General features: G+C 42.4%; 1 protein-coding gene across 1 annotated transcript; it reads right to left on the bottom strand.

Annotated features, from left to right (window-relative positions):
* Nucleotides 1-2,888: 2,888 nt before the first annotated feature.
* Nucleotides 2,889-10,245, bottom strand: LOC121949723 (potassium voltage-gated channel subfamily A member 2). The gene is made up of 2 exons (XM_042495453.2): nt 9,578-10,245; nt 2,889-8,701 (listed from the first exon to the last, which is right to left on the bottom strand). Exon 2 carries the CDS (start codon nt 8,562-8,564, stop codon nt 7,068-7,070), a length of 1,497 nt encoding a protein of 498 aa, XP_042351387.1. The 5' UTR covers nt 8,565-8,701; nt 9,578-10,245; the 3' UTR covers nt 2,889-7,067.
* Between the last annotated feature and the right edge of the window lie 11,221 nt (nt 10,246-21,466).

Below are 21,466 nucleotides of genomic sequence, written 5' to 3'. Positions count from 1 at the left end.
GGTCCGGTGCCAGGGCAGCCCTGCTGGATTAGCAGCAGGTCCCACAGCGCTTGCCTCCTAATTACAAGCTGGTAAGCACGGTGCAAGCCTGTATGACTGCTCAACCGTGCTCCTGTGGGCATGCTACCATCCCTGACAAACAACACACACACACACACACACACACACACACGCGCAAACCTCCCTAACAACAACAACAGGCAGCAGCGGCCACCTGCAGCAGGCCCGTGTGCCCGCTGCCTTAGTCCTCAGCTGGGTTGCTCCTTCCCGCCTGCCTCCCTTTCCCTGTTTGCCCTGGTTTCAGCAGAGCGAGCTGCAGAGTGCTGCACTGCATCGCTGGATCAAAGCAAGACTAATGACTACAGCAGAGATGTAGCTACAGCACCGAGGCCCCAAGTGTTCCCGCTCGCAGTGCAGAGCTGTAGTTAAACCACAAGCTGGACTAAAGATAGCAGGTAGCACGAGACATGACGGTAGCTCGCTGGAGAAAACTGTGCAGGTGTGGATGTGACAGAGAGGCGAGAACAAATATCAGCACATACTGCATCTGCTCACATAGCCACAGATTTCAGGAGGATGCAGAGGACATGTCCCCCTTACAAAAATGTGCATTTGACCCCCCCTCCATGAAATCATTAAAGGAGCAGACTTTTATTTTGATAAAATTAAAGACATTTCCACCATAAATTGATGAGGAAAAAAATCACCATAATGCAGGAAATTAAATGTTTGACATGATGAGAAAGGACCCCGAACCTCCAGTTTTATATGTCCTTCCCTATGGTGAAACCTATGCTGTTTTCTGCTTGTAGGCCATTATCTCATATTGCAGAAGCAGGATATATGGAGCAATTGTGCCACAAAAAACTGGGTGTTTTTAGTTAGACATCAGCAGTACAATAATGACATTTCCAGCTGCATTGTGCAACTGAAACCAGGTATTTTTTAGCAAGATTTTCAGTGTCTCCAGCCACAATTTTGCTGCAATTTTTTTTTAGCAAGACACAGGTGGCATTTCCAACTGTTATTGTGCCAACAAGACCGGGCGTTTTCTAGTGAGACACTGTCAGCATTTCCAACGGTGATAGTGCCGCCAAAACTGGGTGTTTTCAAAAGACATCTGCAACATTTCCATCTGTGACTGTGCTGCCAAAACCGGGCGTTTTCTAATGAGACATTGAACCCAAACCCCCCTTTCATGTGTGTCTTCCAGTGTTGAAACCTACGCCCTTGTGTACCTCAAAATCATGAAGCAGAATACACTGATCTTAAAAAAATCAACAAACAAAAATAAAATGTATAAAAGAGAAAAAAGAATACGTGTCATTTTTTGCTATTGTGGCTTGTAACACATGAATGTCAGGTCTGTGCTGCCATGAAAAATTCACTGTGAAAGATTTCTTTAAGAATTTCTCCTCATCTGCCATCTCCTTTCCACCCTTCCCTCTGTCTCCTCCTCTGCTCACGTTCACGCTCGTCCTCCTCCTCCTGCTCCTATCTCTTTCTCCAACAAAACGGCTATTAATAGCAACACCCTGCTCTCTCTTTTAACTGCAGGGAGCATATACCGTGCACTTAAAGAGAGGAAGAAGCTGAAGATACCAGGAGGCGTTTGAAAATGTCCTCCACGCTGCCCGCAGGCTACAAAAGATGCTGGATGTCCTAAGAATAACAACAAAGAGGCCTCTGATCGATTCATGGCATTCTGCATCAGCGCAGACGTTCTCGGCTAAAATTAGCTACTCAAATCATTTGCTGACTAAATACCTCGTGAACAATGTGATGTGAGGGAAGAAGGCTGGAGAAACACTTAAAAAACACCTCTCACAGGCACTGAAAATCACATTTAAGCAAAGACACAATAAACACACCAACCACGATTTCGGTTGAATTATTATTGGCTTCATTATTGATATTACTTTGTCAGGGTTATGATCATTTGGAAGGATTATATGCATTTTTAATTTCACATGTTTTTCTTGTCCATTCTTGTTTTGATTGTCCTTTTTGTCTTGTAAAGTGCAGATAATACTACGTTTTGAAATCCAGACTTCACATACAGTATATAGTACATGGTTTTTGCTCCATCATCCATTGGTTATTATTTACATTATTCTCTCACATTTCATTTCATAGAAAGAAAATCCATTATCCACTGTACCAACGTTGATGGATGTTTTCAGGCCTCTATGATATGAGGGAGGATGGGGGGGGGGGGGGTGAACAACTGTACATATTGTTTCAGTGGATGCCACACTCTCAGGCTCTGGGGGTCAAAACCAAAAGAAAACGTTCGTCCTCAAACACAAACATGCATACGGATTGCATATTGATCATCTTATTTCCCATACGTATGACTTTTTTAAAATTTTGTTATGTAGGAGCCTTGTCTCTCAGAGAGCTGACGTCGCAGTCCAAACAAACTAAAGTTCAAAAATATTCACATTCAGCCAACGTGTGAGTGTCTGACAGCAGAATATTGCAAAGTGTTTCTCTCCTGCTCGCAAGGTCCTTTTCAAATAAGCTGTCAGCTCTCAGGATCAACGTGTGATTGGTGCCAGATAAAATAAAATGAAAAATTATGTACTTAAACCCTCTCACCTACCAGCTAATAATCGTTCTCTGCATAGATTTCTCAGTGTATTCACTGTTGGGCACCCTTCTCATGGAGTGGATTTGCTGGTGGGTCCCTCAGTGGGTGAGAGATGACTTTTTTTTTTCCTTTTTTAAATTTTTATTCTTAGAAGCTGTGGTGCTTCGTTTAAAGCAATACATCATTTTAATTGACTTTGTTTCCACTGAATAAAAATGTTACAGATTATATCTGCAGGTATACAGATGAGGATGACTCTTCACATCTTTGTGCTTTAAGCAGAAATAACTGTCAATGCTCAACTACATCTTGCAGCCCAGTCGCCAGAAGAAAGTTTTGGCATTGTACGTGTCTACAAACCACAGATATGTTACATTTGTATGTTTCATATGTATCATATCGTCAAGTCACGCAGTATATGAGCTGCCTTTGATATCTGGAGGTGGATGGGACGGTGGATGGTGTGACACCGAGGCGAGACAGCTGCCAGGCTGCAGGCCAATGTATGTGAACAACAAATAACAAAACTGGTTGTTTTTTAGTGAGACATCAGCAGCATATCCAGCCTCTGTTGTGCCACTATAACCAGTTATTTTTACTGAGACATGACAACATTTCCAGCGGTAATTTTAGCTAAAAATCAGCGGCAGTTCCAGCTGTGTTTGTATCATCAAAACTGGTTGTGTTTTAGCAAAATGTCTGTTGTGTTTTTAGCCACGATTGTGCGATCAAAACTGTTTTTTAAAGCAACAATTCAGTGTCATTTCCAGCTGCAATTGTGCTGCCAAAACAGGGTATTTTTAGCAAGACAACAGTGGCATCTCCAGCAGCGACTGAACCTGGTGTTTTAACGAGACATCGGTGGCACTTCCAACAGTATGTGCTGCCAACACTGGGTGTTTTTTAGCAAGACATTGGCAACATTTCCAGAAGTGATTGTGCCACCAATACTGGGTGTGTTTTAGCAAGATATTGCTGCATTTTCAGCCTTGATTGTATCACCAAAAGCTGGTATTTTTTCAGTGAAACATCGGCAGCATTTCCAATAGTGATTGTACCACCAAAATGGAGTATTTTTAGCCAAAATATCATCTTTTCTTTACTAAAACCAAGGGATTTTTGTGCCTAAACATAACCATGTTAATAACAGCATTAACAAACTTCAACATACCTGCTACATAATAATGAACAAATGTTACATATCAGTGGTCTGCAGAAATGCACAATGCCAATGTATTCTGGTGTTTGGGTTACATCTTGCATTGAACTCCAGTATATGAGTTGCTACAGTGAATTTGGCTGAGGTACAGTGATGTGCCCAATTTCAAACATAACAGATAAATGTTGCATGTATCTGCAACATTTATCCAAAATATATGCTTTAAAAAATGCAATGAAGACAATAAGATACAATGCATTTGCATGCATAGACAAATATTTTTGGTCAGACTGTGAGTGTTTCTGTTTTCACATATACAGATATATGCAAATGGCTGTTGCATAAATGCAGCTGTACAACCAAGCTAAGACACTGACATTCAGTGGTTCTCTCTCTTTCTCTCACACACACACTCTCTCTTTCTCTCTCACTCTCACACACACACACACACACACACACACACACACACACTCATGCACAGACAACTCCTACATAGCTGCGCATCAACACACCCACAACAATACTCAACTGATGATCAATAAGATCTTGGTTGGACTGTGGAGGTCTTAAAGTTCATTCTTCCTTAAAAAATAACCCAAAACATCTTTGTTCTCCCCTTCTCCACTAAAGGATTATGGAAATATTGCTAAACAACTATTAAATCTGGTCCTTCCTCCAGTTACAGACCATTTTAACATCTCGATTCGCCTTCATGCTACTCCCCAGAAAGCAACATAAAGAAAATGCTCCAGTTCATGACTTAACTTCTCTAAAAACCCCTACAAGACACATGAAAGCAGACACAGATCAGGACAGAGAGACGACTTTAGAAGCCTCATGTCAGGCAGTTGGACGAGGCATCCTGAGCACGTATTGGCAGCGATGGCGTAAAAACATTTTGCTACTGCAGGTTAAAGACTGTAGTGAGCAGAATGAAACCCTAAGAATAAAGATGTACATCCCAGCATGACAGAATTCATTGAGACAGTTCTTTGCTACGGACCTTCTCCTAATCCATCACCTCGGTAATTACCTAAGACATCCGTGAAGAGACAAAGAAAGGTAAGAGCCTCAGGAGAGAAGTCAGAGGACCCTTAGGTTAGCCAATATCTGCTACACTGCTGCTAATTATCACTTCCCATATTGACGTTACTGCCTTTGACTGTTACCTTGGCAGTGTTGCGCGGACGGTGGATAAATCTCAGCTGGACACAATCCTAGATTCAGAACCTAATTCACATTTGATGCCAACTTTTTAAAAGACAGATTGAAGCTTCTCAGAGGACGCCGCGAGACTCCATTAAATTTAACGCCAATAAAAATCTGTCTGATACAAGAGGGATGACACAGTTTCAAACAACGCCATGCCTTTCAACAACTCGTTCACAGAAGGCATTTTTATACAGAGTGAAGCAAACTTTTTTGTATCCAAACGTGTGTCAGGTTTGCTGGCACTAGTAAATAAAATGCTCTGGAAGTGGCTTGTAAGAGTGTGTCTTTGGCACTCTCAGCAGGCTCTGAAACATATAAACTGTGCTCAGAACAGTTATTAAAATTAAAAACATGGCAATGATCTGCGCATTCTGGAAGGCTCTCCTCTTAAACATCGCTATTTAAAGATTTTTTTTTTTTTAATTCTCTGATAAAAGTTTATGAGTACTGTATGTGTGTCCTGTCTGTTTACATATTTTCTATATATATGTATATATATATATAAGAAATAAATATATCTATTGTAATTATTATTTTTATCTGGCTTCTTCTTTTATCTTAAATGCATGCTTCTAGGAATGTTTTTGAGGTCATGCAACACTAAGAGATTAGCGTAAACCCAGATAAAAAGGCAGTTTGAAGGGGGAAGCGTTATTCTATACATGAATCCTTAAGTTGCTATTTTGATCATGAGGACGTGATCATGTGACAAACCTGTGTAAAAGGCGGCACTGCAAGTGTATCACATCTGCAACTGGGATTAATGTCCAAAACTAGATTGTGAGCTTTACGTCTGAAATCGCAGCTCGGTGAACGTTTTATCGCAATGACTTCTACATGGAATGTTAATATCGACAAGGACACCGCATCCTGTTACATGAAGGATTTGGCCTTTCGATTTTTTCCTTAAGAAATCCCCTAACATACAGCTTTAGATTCTTGTAACAGCTACCTGCAGGCATCCTTTTAAAAAGTGTGGATTTTGTATAGAAGGCAGTGAACAGACAAATATACAGTGGTGTGATGAAGCAAGTGGCAGTCGAGAAACAAGTGAAAATTCTCATTCAGATAAAAATGTCATGCAGTTTATCTACTACTACTAACAGCACCTATCTACCTACAGGCTATCAGTAAAGTCACAGTTAACCTACCTATCTATTTGAATAAGTACCGTGTTTGTGTGAAACCGTGAAAAACAAACAAAACAAGAAGAAACATTCAAGTTGTCCTCAAAGCTCTGCAGTAAGACCAGTTTTGGGTGAATGGACGGGGGGAGAAGCTTGCATTGCAATACATACAGTACATGTAAGACCAAAGCAGTGAAAAGTCAAGGCCATTCTCAGTCATTCATCAGATACTGATGTCTGCTGGGAAAAAAAAAGGTGTCGAACCATAAGCTAAGCGCCGATGGCTGTCATTCATCCCTTGAAAAATAACGTGGTGTACTTAAACCACCAACCTCGTCAAAAGTCACCCACGGGCCACATCAGCGCTGGAGTGGGCTTCATGCTCACACATCCTCTTATTTCTAAATGGTGTAGCGTAAGACAGTTTCATTGGCTCCAGGAAGCAGCATATGTAGCGCGCGAGTAGGGCTCTTCAGTAAGCGCATGGCAGAGCAGTGTGCCTTGGGATATGAGGGGACGGAGGACTAAAGCAGGGATTGTGTTGTGTTGCTTTTTTTCTTTTTTTGAAAGCAATACTTCATTTTTTTTCTTGCTGTGTTTCTCCCTTTTTCTTTTTGTGCACTACTGTTGGCTACTGTTGTGAGCAGGACATTTTTAGGCATCTTTTTTTCTTTTTTTTTTTGAACAGCCACACACACACACAAAAAAAAAGCCAACTCCATGCAGAAATTTTCAAATTTCACTTTGACAGTTTTCAGGAGTTTTAAGGGCAAGTTGTGAGGGATAAAGACAGGATGAGCAAGGAGTGAGCGGATGGTCTTTGTAATTTTTTTTTTTCACTGTCAATCATCATCACCTTCCTGATTCTATTGCCTTGATTTTTCCAGCACACGAGAAGTGGGAGGCTGTACACCTGTCCCGTCCGGTTGCTCGGCTCCGCGTTTCCCGCTTTGAAAGGGAGGAAAACAGCAGACGACTACACGTCTGTGAGCATTTTGGTGATGTTTACATAGTTTGTGTTGGCCAGCGTGCAGTTGGCCGTCTTAAGGTTCTCCTCCTGAAAGTCCTCGTTACTGTTGTTCACAGCCTCCTGGATCTCCATATAGTCCGATTTGCTGATGGTGGAGCCGCTCCGGCTCTTCTTCAGCTCCTCGGCCGAGTCGGCTTTGGGAACGTTGACCTGCAAGTACTGCGCCTGCTCTTCCCCTTCCGTCTCACGGTGGTAGAAGTAGTTGAAGTTGGACACAATGACAGGCACGGGCAAGGCGATGGTCAGCACACCTGCGATGGCGCAGAGAGAACCGACGATTTTGCCACCGATCGTCGTTGGGACCATATCACCATAGCCAACTGTTGTCATGGACACCACCGCCCACCAAAACGCATCCGGGATGCTTTCGAACTGTGACTCCGGCTCATCTGCTTCGGCAAAGTAAACGGCGCTTGAGAAGAGGATGACTCCAATGAAGAGGAAGAAAATGAGCAGGCCGAGCTCTCTCATACTGGCTTTCAAGGTTTGACCCAAAATCTGAAGCCCCTTGGAGTGACGGGAGAGCTTGAAAATTCTGAAGACTCGTACTAAGCGGATGACCCTGAGAATGGCTAAGGACATGGCTTGCTGACCCGCTTGACCATCCTCCGGCCTGTCTGCGAGCTCTGTGCCGAGAGTGATGAAGTAAGGGATGATAGCAACTATATCAATAATGTTCATTATGTTACCAAAAAAGCCCGCTTTGCTCGGGCAGGCAAAGAAGCGCACTAGAAACTCAAAGGAGAACCATATAATGCAGAGAGTCTCCAGGATAAAGAAGGGGTCGGTGAAGTAGGTGGAAGTATAACTGATGATCGTGGTGTTGGTCTCAGGTGAATAGACTTTCGAGTGAGACTTGTGCATATCGTCATCATCGTTGCGGAAAATGGGGAGGGTCTCCAAGCAGAAACTGACAATAGATATCAGGATGACCATGACAGAGATTATGGCGATAATCCTAGCAGGACCTGAGCTCTCTGGGTACTCAAACAGCAGCCACACCTGTCTCTGAAACTCATTGTCAGGAAGAGGCCGCTCCTCCTCCTTGATGAAACCTTCATCTTCTCGAAATATCTCGATGGCCTCGTCGCCCAGCTCGTAAAAGCGGATCTCCTCTGAGAAAATATCGAGCGTGACATTCACCGGCCGTCTTAGCCGGCCCCCTGATTGGTAATAATACAATATGGCGTCAAAGCTGGGTCTGTTCCTGTCGAAAAAGTACTCGTTCCTCAGCGGATCAAAGTACCGCATCCTCTTTTTGGGGTCCCCCAGCAGCGTCTCCGGGAACTGGGAGAGGGTTTTGAGTTGAGTCTCAAAGCGCAGCCCTGAGATGTTGATGACCACCCGCTCACAACACTCATGGTCGGCCTCCGGGTCGTAGTCCTGCGGGTGCCCCGGGTGCGCAGCCGCCTCGTCAGAGGGGTCGCCTGTGGCAACAGTCATTCTGCAGGGGGAGGAGGCCTGCACTTTTCAGTGAGTTTGGGTCCTGCAGCCTGGAAAACTGCAGGCAGGGGCCAGGAGAGGGAGGGGGCTCAACACCGTAAAGACCTGACGGCCACAGGATGTCACCTAGGATCTGACTGCATGCAGGACACATAGAGCAAAGACAGACAACAAGGTCAGGTAAACCTGAGACATGATTCAGCACTCAATACTTCTGCCATTTAGCCCAGAAATGTCAAGAATTTGCTTTAAAACAACTAAAAATAGATGCACACTATGAAAAAATACATTTGATCAGAGTTATGTCAAGTTATGCTGTCATGAGAAGGCGATCAATGCAATTATAAATCAGCTCATGGCAACTTGAAGCTCCTGACTCGGGCAAATTAATATGCAAATAAGCCATCCGCCTTGCATATAAATTGCTTAATGCAGGTATACTCACAGGGCTAACTGGCACATAACAACATACAGACGCTCATAAATTAGGACACTGATCTGCTGCAATGGACAGAATCCAGTGAAATGAACGGGACTACCTTTTTTGCAGTGAAGCCATGCATGAATATGGCAATGCAGCAGGCAACCAAATTCATACAGACAGCACCCTGTCTAGAATATCACAGAAAACCACCGCAGTCTAAACACAAATGTATGCTTTTTCAAAATTGTGCCAACCCCCCCCCCTCCCCACACACACACACACACACACACACATGCACATATTAACTGACTTCAGTTTAGTTTTGTTGGAGCATTTTAGTCTTGAAATGGTGCCTGTCTCTGAAATATTCAAAAACAGCTATAAATAATTTATCCATAGAAGGAAATAGGTTCCAGGAGAAAAACTGTATCTCTTGTCTGCATCATCTCAGAGTGGGAGAATAAAATCCTTACACAACAAATCTATAACTGCAGGCTTATGATCACCAATGAGGTGCAAATCAGTGCACTGCAACATGCCAAAACACAAATCAGAGATGAAAGGTGAGCTGCTTTATCTTCATACATACCTGCAGACATCTTTTTCATATCTGATGTGAGTGACCGGACGCTGGTACCAGAGAGGTGAAGAACCAGCTGCGACAATCAGATCTTGTGTAAAAAAAATAAAAATTCCAATTTGGGGCAGTCGATGATATACACCTCATGTTGTCTGCAGCATCCTCGCCGTGTATACACCGGGTACAGTATGTGCGGGTGTGTCCTCGCTTTCCCCTCCCCGACTCCTTTCCTCCGGGTAGGCTGTCGTGGGATGGCGATTGGCAAAAAAAAGGGAGGAGGGAAGCGATCAAGGAGGTGCTGGTGCTTCCCTTAATAAGCAAAGGTGCTGGGATCAGCAGAATGATCTGCCTCCGCTGTTGCCCCTCCACGCCAGCGTGACTGTGTGACGAGCTGTGGCTGCAGACAGCCGCAAAGGTAAATGGTCCTGATAAGGTGCTCAGAGAGGCAACATCTGCAGGAGGGAGGGAGAGCAGAAAAAAACGCGAAGCGAGGAAGAGGGAGGCTTAAAAAAAACCCATAATCTTATTAGCAAGATTTAATAATTAGACGCGTTCTGGGACACATGCATCAATAATGAATCCTCTTTTCATTTCTGTGGGTGGATCAATCTGCCGTCACTCAGCCAACGTGCATGTTTATTCCTTAATTCTCGCCACATGAGCTGCAGATCCACGCAGAGTCAAGTGCGTCCCAACGTTTAGTGCACACACACACACACACACACACACAGAGTTGTGTGAGTCTCCTTACAGCCTACATGGTGAGCACAGCAGCGTCCTCAGACACTGACTTGAAACGACATGCATGAAAGAATCGCCCTATGAAGATTATGCAATTACACCAAGCCAGAGCCCCACGCACAAACACACACATGAATATAAAGCGGCCTTTATGGCTCCTGCATGGTCTGGGCTCGGCAGGAGGTGAGAGGGTGTCTTTTCAGGTGAAAGATTTCTGGGTGAAATATTTCTGGAGTCAGCAGTGGCCGCTGGTGTTTAAAGCTCAGTCAAACCTGCATTCGGGTATTGCTGTGCATACCAAGAGACGCGCTGGTGATGGAGCAGGCAAGGGCGAGAAAAACGCGCTCTCTATCCGCACTGAAGCCTACCACTCCTTACCTTATCTGCAGTGTGGGCAATTTAAAGGGGTACACATCTCCAACATTGATCAGCAGCACTGCTGATGGTCAGTTTGCTTGCGGGTTATCAAACTGCAATGTCATATTAAGGTTCAAATAAGAAACACAAGTTAGCAACATGAGGAATATTTCAACAGACAGATGCAGCAACTGATGGATTACTGTGACAGACTGCTATCATTTCAGCATGTTCAGCATTGTCACACCATTTTCAGTCTACACCTTCTGCACATGGGCAGATTATGAGACAATGGGCCTCTGGGCACAGACATGCAGAAGACCACAACACCTCTCTATATAGGAGCAAGAAACACATGTTGTTCAGCCTCTTCTTGTTTCGCATCTCTTTGTGGTTTGTGTGTCCTAGTAATAACAGTAACTTTATTAATGTGATAATTTTGTGATCGACTGTCATTTTACGACATCTATTGCACGTCTGTCTGTCCTGGAAGAGGGATCCCTCCTCAGTCGCTCCTCCTGAGGTTTCTAACTTTTTCTTCCCCGTAGAAGGTCTCTAAGGTTTTTCCTTAGTTGCTGTGAGGCCCTAAGGGCAGAGGGATGCTGTAAAGCCCTCTGAGGCAAATTGTGATTTGTGATAATGGGCTTTATAAATAAAATTGCATTAAAACAGAATTGAAGTAAAACAGCACCTTTAAAAACAGAGTTTACTAAGTGCTTTGACAAACAAAGCAAAAGCAGAAACCGGATTCTAAGAAGGCAATACAACAACAGAAAGTGAAAACTAGGGCAGAGTTGAGATAAAATTTAAACAAGAGGACAACTAATGCAAGATGCATGACACAAAATGTCAATGTTAAATAATACAAACAAATAGACCAAAAACAAAAGCAGTAAAACCACAAAGAAAAGGAAATTAAATGTGTAAAATAAACAAAATAAACAGAAGAGTTGACATCACATAAATACAAGTCTATAAAAATTTAGATTAAATGGTTTGTCCAAAGCCGAGGGGCCCTGATGGGGCTTTTTTTTTTCTTTTTTTTTTTGAAATGGCACTGGTGTGTCATGTTCAACATAAGTAAGTAGGTAAGTAAGTAAAATTTATTTATATAGTGCTTTTCACAGACAGAGGCCACAAAGTGCTTAGTAAGGGCAATAAAGAACATACAAGAAAGAAAGAATAGAAGATTAGGTGACAACCCGAGCCACACCATTTATAAAACAGTTTATAAAAGGCCACAATACACAGCAAGAATATACAAAATATTAATAAAATACAGAGCAAATGCGTACAAGTTGCCCAAACGCCTGTTAAAATAATTATACCGTTGTAAGAGTTTTAAAAGAAACCAGAGTCAGCAGACTGTGATAATGCAGGGAGAGCATTTCAAAATGTTATTCTACAACCTCAAAAGCTTGATCGCCACGGGTCTCAAGGCGAGTGCGAGGGACAGACAAGATATTTAGCGTATATGAGCTAGCATCACTGCCAATTAGAGTTGATCGGATCTGGAGTCGATAAATACCTGTGACTACTGCAGAGTCATTTGTCCCAGAAGTGGATGCTGATTATGACATTTCCCACGAAATACAACAGACACATGTTAGCAGGTGTTAGTAGTTTTTTCTGCAGTGGAAAATGGACTTGTGTCTCTTTGCAGCTGATCTCTTTTGTAATTTTGAGTCGCTACCAGGTTGATACATGTTTCTTTACAAGACTTTATAAAAACTATAACGATCAACAGTGATACATATGAAACAGTCATTTTAAACTCTAGTTTTCCACTTTTTAATATATTTCAGAGTAATGAAATAGAGAACAAGTCCAGTGTTTGGCATTAATTTTACCAACAGCAGTTGAGCGACGGCTTCTGCTGTGGTACGGCAACACAACACAGACAAACCATGCAGAACTCCAATGTAGTACTAAAACTGGCAGTAATAATAATGCCAATTTGTTTGGTTAATTTATGGCTTTGATTAGATTTGCTAATGATTATTTCGGACGGCAGTGCATGGTTTCCTGTCGTAGCATAGCAATATAGCAATCTATTTTTTTATTATATCTTTTTAATCAATATTTGGGGTTGAGGGACATTTTAAGCCTAACTGAATAGTGGGGGGATGCGTTTCTCTAAATCTGGTGTCTTTTCTGAGCTTTACTGTTGAAATGATTAGCGCATACAGCAGCAGCAACATGACTTCCCCTTCTGCCTTGTAATTCTTGTTACAGCAGTTATATTTGTAACCTTTCCTGGCAACAAGCTTCATCAATAATAGATCGGAGAGTGACTAAAATAGAGCAAAACCTCAAACATTGTGCTCTGCTAAATTCAGAACCAAGAACAAAACTAATCAATCCTGTCCCCTCTATCAATACTGGAGCTGAGAGTGAAAGCACAGTGGCCAGAAACGACCTCCGGAGAAGCCAAAGGTCAGCGGGAATCCCTTGCTTGTGAAGGGGAGGAGGTGAACAAAGAGAAAGGGGGGATGCAGGGAGGCCAGCAGGATGATTTGTGTGAGACTCGGCTTTGCCAAGGTTACTCCTGGCAGACCTGAGACCCCTGCGGCTCCCCACCTCGTCCCTTCTGTCCGTCTGCCTGCCTGCCTGCTGCCACACTTGCGGATACCTCTCACTATCTCTTAATGGCTTTCCCAGGTTCCTCATGACAGCACAGTCATTATTTATGAGCCGGGGGCCCGTTACAAAGACTGTTAATGCAGGCTCTAAAGCTGCAGTTCACTTTGCATTAGCTGGCTCGCGTTAATTAAAAGCGAAGGGTCCCTGCACTCTAAATGATGTGCGTGTTTTTAATCATATGGGGACATGAAAATGGGTGGGGGTGTGTACGTTGGCAGATGAGGGTGTCGGCAGTGAATTTGTTTCCAAGAAGTATTGACTTCAGGGCTCCTCCTCGTCCCAGCAGATGTTATTTTGGCGCAGGAACAAAAAGCAAAGAAAATGAACTTGAGGACTGAGAAACTGAAGGGTCATTATCTCTGAGCCAACTCTGCTGCTGTTTTATTCATTCTAAGGACTAAAGCATTTAGGGTTATCGTCAACTAATGGCACGCTGGTTTCTCATGTTAATCAAACAAAAGGTTGCCTGAACTATCCCATCTCAACTTTTCACCAGTAAAATCCATCGTTTTAGTGCGGTCACACTACTCATGTTTACAGTCAGGAGAATTATTTCCATTACTAGTGTTGATATGATACGTGAGATTCCACTTTACAATGTCTCGCTTTGAGATACATCAACACGTTTTTCTACAAAAGCCTAGGGCTGGGCATTTAATCGGTAATTAATCGAAACCGACATTCAGAAGCTCTAACCGATGTAATCCTGCCCATATCAGTTATTTCTTTTTTCTTTTCTTTTTTCTGTTAAAACCCTAGAACGGCCCTGACAGTCATTTTGACCGCTTTTACATTTATGTCATATAACTTTGTCGAATTAAAATGTACAGTGCTGCTGGTCCCTTACTTGATCATTTTTATTTATACAAATTGCACAAAAGGCAAAAAAAAAATGTAGAAGTAACGTGAATCTGCCATGTCCAACATAGAGTAGAACTCAAACAACGAGCTAACTGAGCAAATCGAGCTGCTTGTACCAAAGAAAAATGCTGTTTCCGTTGAGCATATTCACATATTTACATACAGCATATTACTTTTTATTCCAACATGGGACTGCTGGAGTTGTAAAGGTACATTTTACACATTGCACTTAGGGTGTTAGCGGGGAGGTCAGAAACCTGACAGCAAAGCAAGTTTATCCAGCCATTAGTTTTACCAAAGAGTTTTGGTACTGTTACCAAAAGTGTAATTTTTTGATTAAAAAAAAGTTGAAGTAGAATCATATTTTCTATATCTATACTATATATATATATATTTCTTCTCTGCATTTAAATTATTTAAACTATTTAATCAAAGAAAAGGTAAACAAAACTACAAATATGACTTTTCAACACAGTCTGAATCAAAAGTTGTTTCTTCTCCAGACAGATAAACAACCTTTGAGGATGAAACCTGACAGTGTTTTAAACCAATACAGCAGACTAAAGACAGGCTTTTAACATACCTCCTCTTCTGGCTCTGACCAAGAGTGCCTGACGAAGATTTCCTTTTCTGTTTGATACTCAGCCCTACCAGGGAGATGTTGCAGAAAAATATCTGTTTACAATATCTGATCTCCTTCTACTGTAATACTTATCAACATTTTATTTCTATAAAAATACTAGAAAATCACTACAAAATTAGCTGCGCCCAAAGTGCCAAGGTGAATCATATGTTAATCAAGGACATGTCAGAGCAGTTCGGTGCGGCCCTGGAGTGCACAGCTCTTTTAAAGAAAACTGGAGGTCTATTGTATCTCCTTGCTCCTTCATACTGCATTGCAGCAGCCACAGGTCTCCAACACACACACATACACACACACTAAAAGGCTGCAAACAAAAAGGTACAAATTTCAGCATGATTCAGGACCCTGCTCTTCCTGTCAAGAGTGAGCTCACTGACCGACACAGCACAATGAAATGGAGCAGACGACCTCTGCGTATCATGTTCACTTTTTGATTTGCTGCTTTATTACAACAAATTTTCTGTTTCTTAATATGATGATGCAACACTCTCCTGTTTATATTTCCTCATGAGAAAATTCTCATGCAAAATCATCACCATATTTGATGAGAATCTTAAGGAAAACTGATCACATCCTGTATGTTCAGAGAAAAGTCTCTGTTTTCCATGTTTGTTTTTTCACTCCTCAGGGTTTCTAGCAATCCCACAACCGTGCTGTTAAACACCATTTTTTTTTTTTACAGTGCATCGTCACTGAAACTCGATTTGTTTAACCCTCTGGGAGATGAGTCACTCCAGCATCACTGCTCAGGAGGGAGAAACTGTGGCGCCCTGCAAAAGATGCCAGGTCGTATAGAGCGACAGGACCAGGCCCAGAACGTGGAGGCACTAAGTACCGGGCCAGCTGCCAAAATAAATGTTGGCACTGTACCTTTCTGAAGATCACAGATGTCTTACATTTGTACATTTCTTATGTAATGAATATCATGACACTTAACATTTAAATCTTCAGTTTTACATATTAAGTGCCATCTAGTTCCATTATACTGAAACTGCAACTCACACCAAGACAATGTAGATTGATAAACAGCACTACAGGCAGGAGGGAAAATATGTATTTTTGATTTGGGGTGAACTGTCATGTTTTGCCAAAAAAAAAAACCTGGTTTGGTCAACACAAACGCAGCTTAAAATGTCAAATGCAAAGAGTGGTTTGCTGCTTGGCAGCTGTCTCTCCTATGTGCCTACCATCCACCACTACCCTCCTGATGGGAAACTAAGCTCATATACATGTAATCTAAACTACGTCACTTTAGAATGGTTGATATGAAACATATAAAATGTTGTAGGTACAGACATATATAGCAATGCATCTCCCTGTGTCCTTCTCTGTTTCCCCTGGAGCTAACAGTGCATTTGAGGTGAAGACAGGAAGAGATGGTGATAAAGAAGAGAGGGACAGGGGAAGAGAGGGTGTTGAGCGCAGAGAGGAAGGAGAAGAAAAAAGGGCAGGAAAGGAGGGAGTCGTGCTCATCAGATTGAGGCCCAGCAGGATGAGAGCAGACACTGGAAAAGAGCCAGACACCAGGAGAGACACAAGGACACTGGTCCACTGCAGTATACTGCCAAGCTGTATCTCACTTACCCAGATAACCTCACACAAGTCTGCACCCTCCCGCTGCACGGCTGCATGAGCTCATTATCTAAACTCATATGTATACACAAAACCAGTTGCTACCTGTGGACATTTTACACACGATTACACCGTCTGTGTGCTGCATGAAACAAACACACACGTCACTGTAGGGCTTCTACATTTGTACCGACAGCAGTAAAAATGACAGAAAAATAAACCAAATCGTGGCTTCATTCAATTCAGTGAGCTGTCCTGATGCTGAAGGGAAGGACTATGAGTCAGGGAGTGAGTCAGTGTCACTGTTGCAGGGATACCCTTCTGCTGCGTTACACAATGTGTCTGTATGAGTGAGTGAAATTCAAGTCAAGGTAAGTGCTAGCTTCAGGAACACTTCAGGTTACATTACACCAAGGTCATACTGGAAATAAGATCTTTTTTATATGAGGGGGGAGAGGACAAAAATAAAACTGATTGTGTGTTTGTGTGTGTGTGTTTGTGTGTGTGTGACAGCGAGGCTCTGTGAAGTGGAGGCGGGTGACTTTATACGTTGCATGCAGCAGTGACTTATTGCAGCATACTGCTCCACCCCTGAATATCTGAGCAAAGCCGAGCTTTGGTTCGTAGAGTTCTGCTCTTTAAAGAAGTACTGATATAAAGAGGGTCATCACATAAAACCAGGCTGTCTCTGCAGTAGAAAAATGCAAATGCTTGTGAAATTAGTGCCACGTGAATGGAGAAAATAGAAAAAGGACGCCTTTGTTCAAGAGGTTGAAAACAAACAACTACCAGAATGCACTGCACTGTACCAGACCACAATAGTGGGTGACGTAATGCCAACTTGTACGGGTGAAACTACGGCAGCCGGCTGGCAAGAAACAATCTCATATTACAGCTGAACTGTGAGCTAAAACATGTTTCTGAAGGGTAGTTTATTGACTTTATCAAAACGACAATGTGCAATGACATTAATATATGAGATATGAAAACACGGTTGCACCAGATTTAGGGAAATGCTAATTTCCGTCTGCAGTCCTACGCTCAACAGACTGATACAGTTCATACAGTTACACTACTGAACACAAGAAAAGCAGATGCCCAACACAACATAGGACACTAGGCGCACACTGGAGAGCGTAAAACGTAATATGGTATGCACAATAACCACACCTCTTAAGTGACCAAATATCATGTGCAAACACTACACGCTGCAAAATGCAAAAAAAAAAATAAAATAAAACTGACCAATGCAGATTTGTTGCACTATAAAATTTTAGAAAGGAAAAATGCAACTCAGTAACAGAACCTTGGTTTATATTTGATCAGTTCTGCTTAGTTTTACCGTTTCACCTCAGTATTTCCAGCCTCCATTTTCACTGTACAGGAAGCAGTATGGTGCCCACTTCCAGGTCACAAACATAAACACTGATATTACAGCTGAAAATGGCTCTAAAATGTGTTTCTAAAAACATTTCAGGCAAGAAATAGGCAGTAACATAGTCTTGATATATATTTAATCAGCACTGCGTAGTTTTGTCGTTTGATCGAATTTCAGTCCAAGTTTTAGAGAGAGAGAGAGGGAGGCGGGTCTGTCTTTTGATCCACTTCTAAACTCTTTGTGTCCGTGGTTGTGGCATGGGTTGCTGTGGGCAATGTGAAAAAATGTGGAAGAACAGCCTGTATTTCAAGCAACAGCCTGAGAGCCAGCAAAACTCTGCCGGATGATGTGTTTCATGCCATTTCACGTTTCGCTGTGGGGGGAGGAGGGTTACTTCAGCACTGGTTAGATGGAGTTTAGTTTATCACAGTTCATTTACACTGTTTTGATACACAGCTGGTTGAAAATGGGCGAAGTACGCCTTTAAGAAAGAACTGGCTGCAGTGTGTTTGCTGCGGCACAGATGCACATTATGGGACTTGTGGGATTTTCAGCAACAGCTACTGTGTCACTGTGATGATGCAATTCTCTGGTTTTTGTTTACCGGTTACTCAAGGAACCAAAATATTTGCCTCAGCCTCCTGCAGCGGTTTAGTCTGCAGTCGACACTGCTGCAGCCGCTCTCTCTCACAGGACACCTGAGGGCTGAACAGTTTCACACATCACACATCTGACTGTCCCCTCTGATATTAATCTTGTCCATCAAGATAAACAGACTCCTGGAAAACGCCTAAAAGCACCACAGAAATTGTCCAAAGTCAGCATTGTCACTGTAGCTGGGTGAATCTTCTGCTCAGCCTCATTCGGTTGCTACGGAGACCATCTCCAGGGGCAGCAGTGGGAGGAGGCTGGGCGGTGACATCACGCCTACAGCGTCTCTGGTGCCGCTGGTATATTTCAGGTGAAGTTACAGCACGATGACAAAGCACTTTTCATTCCCCTGCAGTCAGCTGCATCAGTTAGAGATAAATCAGAGGGTGGAAAAAGTGTAAAATATGTGAATTCTTCTTCACACCTGGGACATGTTTGCCAGTATGTGTTGCCAGTACAGTATGAAACTGGTCTCATTTTTAGCTTTAGTCCATCTTCCCTCTGGGGTGGGGGGGTATATGCTCTCTCTGACATGCTTTCTGGGCTTCCCTTCTCTCCCCGACTGCCGAGTCTTGATGCAGAAGAGTGAACTTTATGAATAGCCCCAAGAGTACCATTGCATGTTCTCCGCAGAGCAGATGGATGAATGGCACCCAGAGAAATAATGGCAATATGTCTCATGGTTTCTATTTTTGGCAGCACTGAGTTACAGTTTTAGGGCAAATACTGTACCACATAAAAATATCATCAGAGCAGGAGGAAGAATGTGCAGAGCTGTGAATAACTGCACCCGGCTCAGCCGCTGCCTTCACCGACATGCTTTGGTACAGTTCAAGGATGACAAGTGGCACCTCTGCTGGCAGACACTGGGTATCATTAGAGGTAGCACGCCGCTGCGAGGCATCTCTCCTCTCATGCTGGCATGATGAGGAAAGCGAGGAGGACGTGAGGAGAGGGAAAGCCCGGGGTCCCCTCTATACACCCCCACCTCGACTGAACACGAAGCTGGTCTCCTCATGTCTGCCTGCAGCTGCAGTATCACAGAGGACCAGCTGTGGAGATGACAGTTTGCGGTTTCCTGTGTCTGTGTGTGTATTTGTGTGTCATACAAGCGAGTATGTTTGACGCAGTGCAGAGCGTGTGCATGTTCTTTTCAGTTTATTCTTCCTAATGACCAGAATCCCACAGCGGAGTGCGTTCAGGCGTACCAGCTGTGACTGTCTTACAGCTGTGCAGCACTCAGGCATGCTCATTCATACACACACACACACACACACACACATATACGCACACTCAGACGTTCACACAGGGACAGCGAGACAATTCGATATGTTGACACACTTTATAACAAGCAGACACGTTTTTTTCCATCCTGCTTTAAAGGTTTTTTTGTTAATGCTTCATTATACATGTTGTCTCATGAGTAACTGTTTGACTTTAATAAAGATACAAAAACAATGCTCATCCACACATTTTTTTCAGCAATAAATGTACACTTCTTTCAGCTGTTTTGTCTCCTGTTTTTGTTTCCACCAACTCCTGAAATAAATATCTGTCTCTTTCATTGCTAAATGTTCTAGTATGTTCACCAGCTAACTTCAGTCTGTCTGCAGTTTGACGCTGTGCAGGCAGCGTCTGCCTAACACACAGCTGAACACAGCTGCCTGCTGCGTCTGGACACATGATTAAAGGGCCGTATGAAGATAACAATGTGAGCATCCACACTGATGAACCATAAAATTCTGCAAACACTGACACAAACATGCGCTGTGCACTCCCGCTGTGCTGCCCTGTTAATTTGGATGGATTTTAATCGCTTGTCAGTTATTCTGTCGTTCACAGAATATCAAACAATGTAGATCCCAACGATATTATTCGCCTCTGTCATTGTCATAATAGCTGTGGTGTGGACTCCACCATCCACTCCGGTTAAAATGATTTTCAGCGATAGTAAATATATAGAGTTTGTGGGCCAGAAAACCAAAACTATTAAATTAACTTAGACGGTTTCTGTATCCTGAGGGATACAGTCGTTTGACAGGCTGTGGGGGAAGGGGCATCAAGTGGGTGAACTTAATAATGTGAAACACTGGAGGGGGAGATGGGTCAACTATTCAGGTCATGTCACTTCATGCCAGCATTCAAAAATATACTCATCATTTTTATCAAAATCCAAAATGTAATCCTATGTGAACAAAGTCGACGGCCATGATGTATGTGTTGTTGTTTTTTCATGTTTATGATATTTTGGGGGGAAATTTGTCTTAGAAATTGTTTTTAAAGATATTGATATATTCTTGTTAAAAAAAATAATGATTTGCAATATCACAATTAGGTATTTAATGTATGTATACTGAAGGATACATTGCCCATATAAGGGTATAAAATCAGCAATAACCACTCACAGATATAAATGTTTTGAGGCCTATTCTCTACAGATAATCAATAATAAAAAGATGCCAAACATTGTTTTCTATTTATTTTTTATTCTTATTGTTTTGCTTCCTGATGGTTTATCAGATTTAAGGGCTGCGACACCAATTTGCTTCACTGCACCAGACAAACTCTTCACTCTACTAATCAAAACTCGCCATACTAGGAAATTGACCGTTTAGGACCACCACAGTGAAGATTTAGGTATAAAAACGGGAATTAAATGTTTTGTTTATAAATTTTAATGGGTCGTTGTTTATTCAAAGACTAGATTTGCGTTAAGTGTTCAAACTATACTGAATGTAAAAAACAGTTGTTCAGTTTTTTTGTTTTGTTTTTTTTTTACTTTAAAAACGGGTTATGCCTAACAAAAAGCAACAAATTAATTGTTAATAAACATGTTTTAGAAATTTGCATATGAACTATTGAATAAAGAGGAAAGTGATGAATTTATACCGAAAAGGGGAAATGTATCTCAGGATACAATTTGTAACCAAAGGTCACAGTTTGACCTGTTGTTGATTAGATTAGCTTTAATGTCAGCTTTGGGTACTTTGGCACTACAGTTTGATACCAAGCTCTACGGAACGAGAGTTTATTTTCTCCACTACAACATCCT

Source organism: Plectropomus leopardus, chromosome 2 (genome assembly GCF_026936395.1).
Source record: "Plectropomus leopardus strain MGB_pleo_1.0 chromosome 2, ASM2693639v1, whole genome shotgun sequence".
NCBI lineage: Eukaryota > Metazoa > Chordata > Actinopteri > Perciformes > Serranidae > Plectropomus > Plectropomus leopardus.
The sequence above is the reverse complement of the archived record's forward strand: the minus strand, read 5'-3'. Positions and strand labels throughout refer to the sequence as shown.

What these genes read in the sequence shown, in the direction of transcription:
- LOC121949723 (XM_042495453.2), bottom strand. Translation starts at nt 8,564, where the DNA reads ATGACTGTTGCCACAGGCGACCCCTCTGACGAGGCGGCTGCGCACCCG.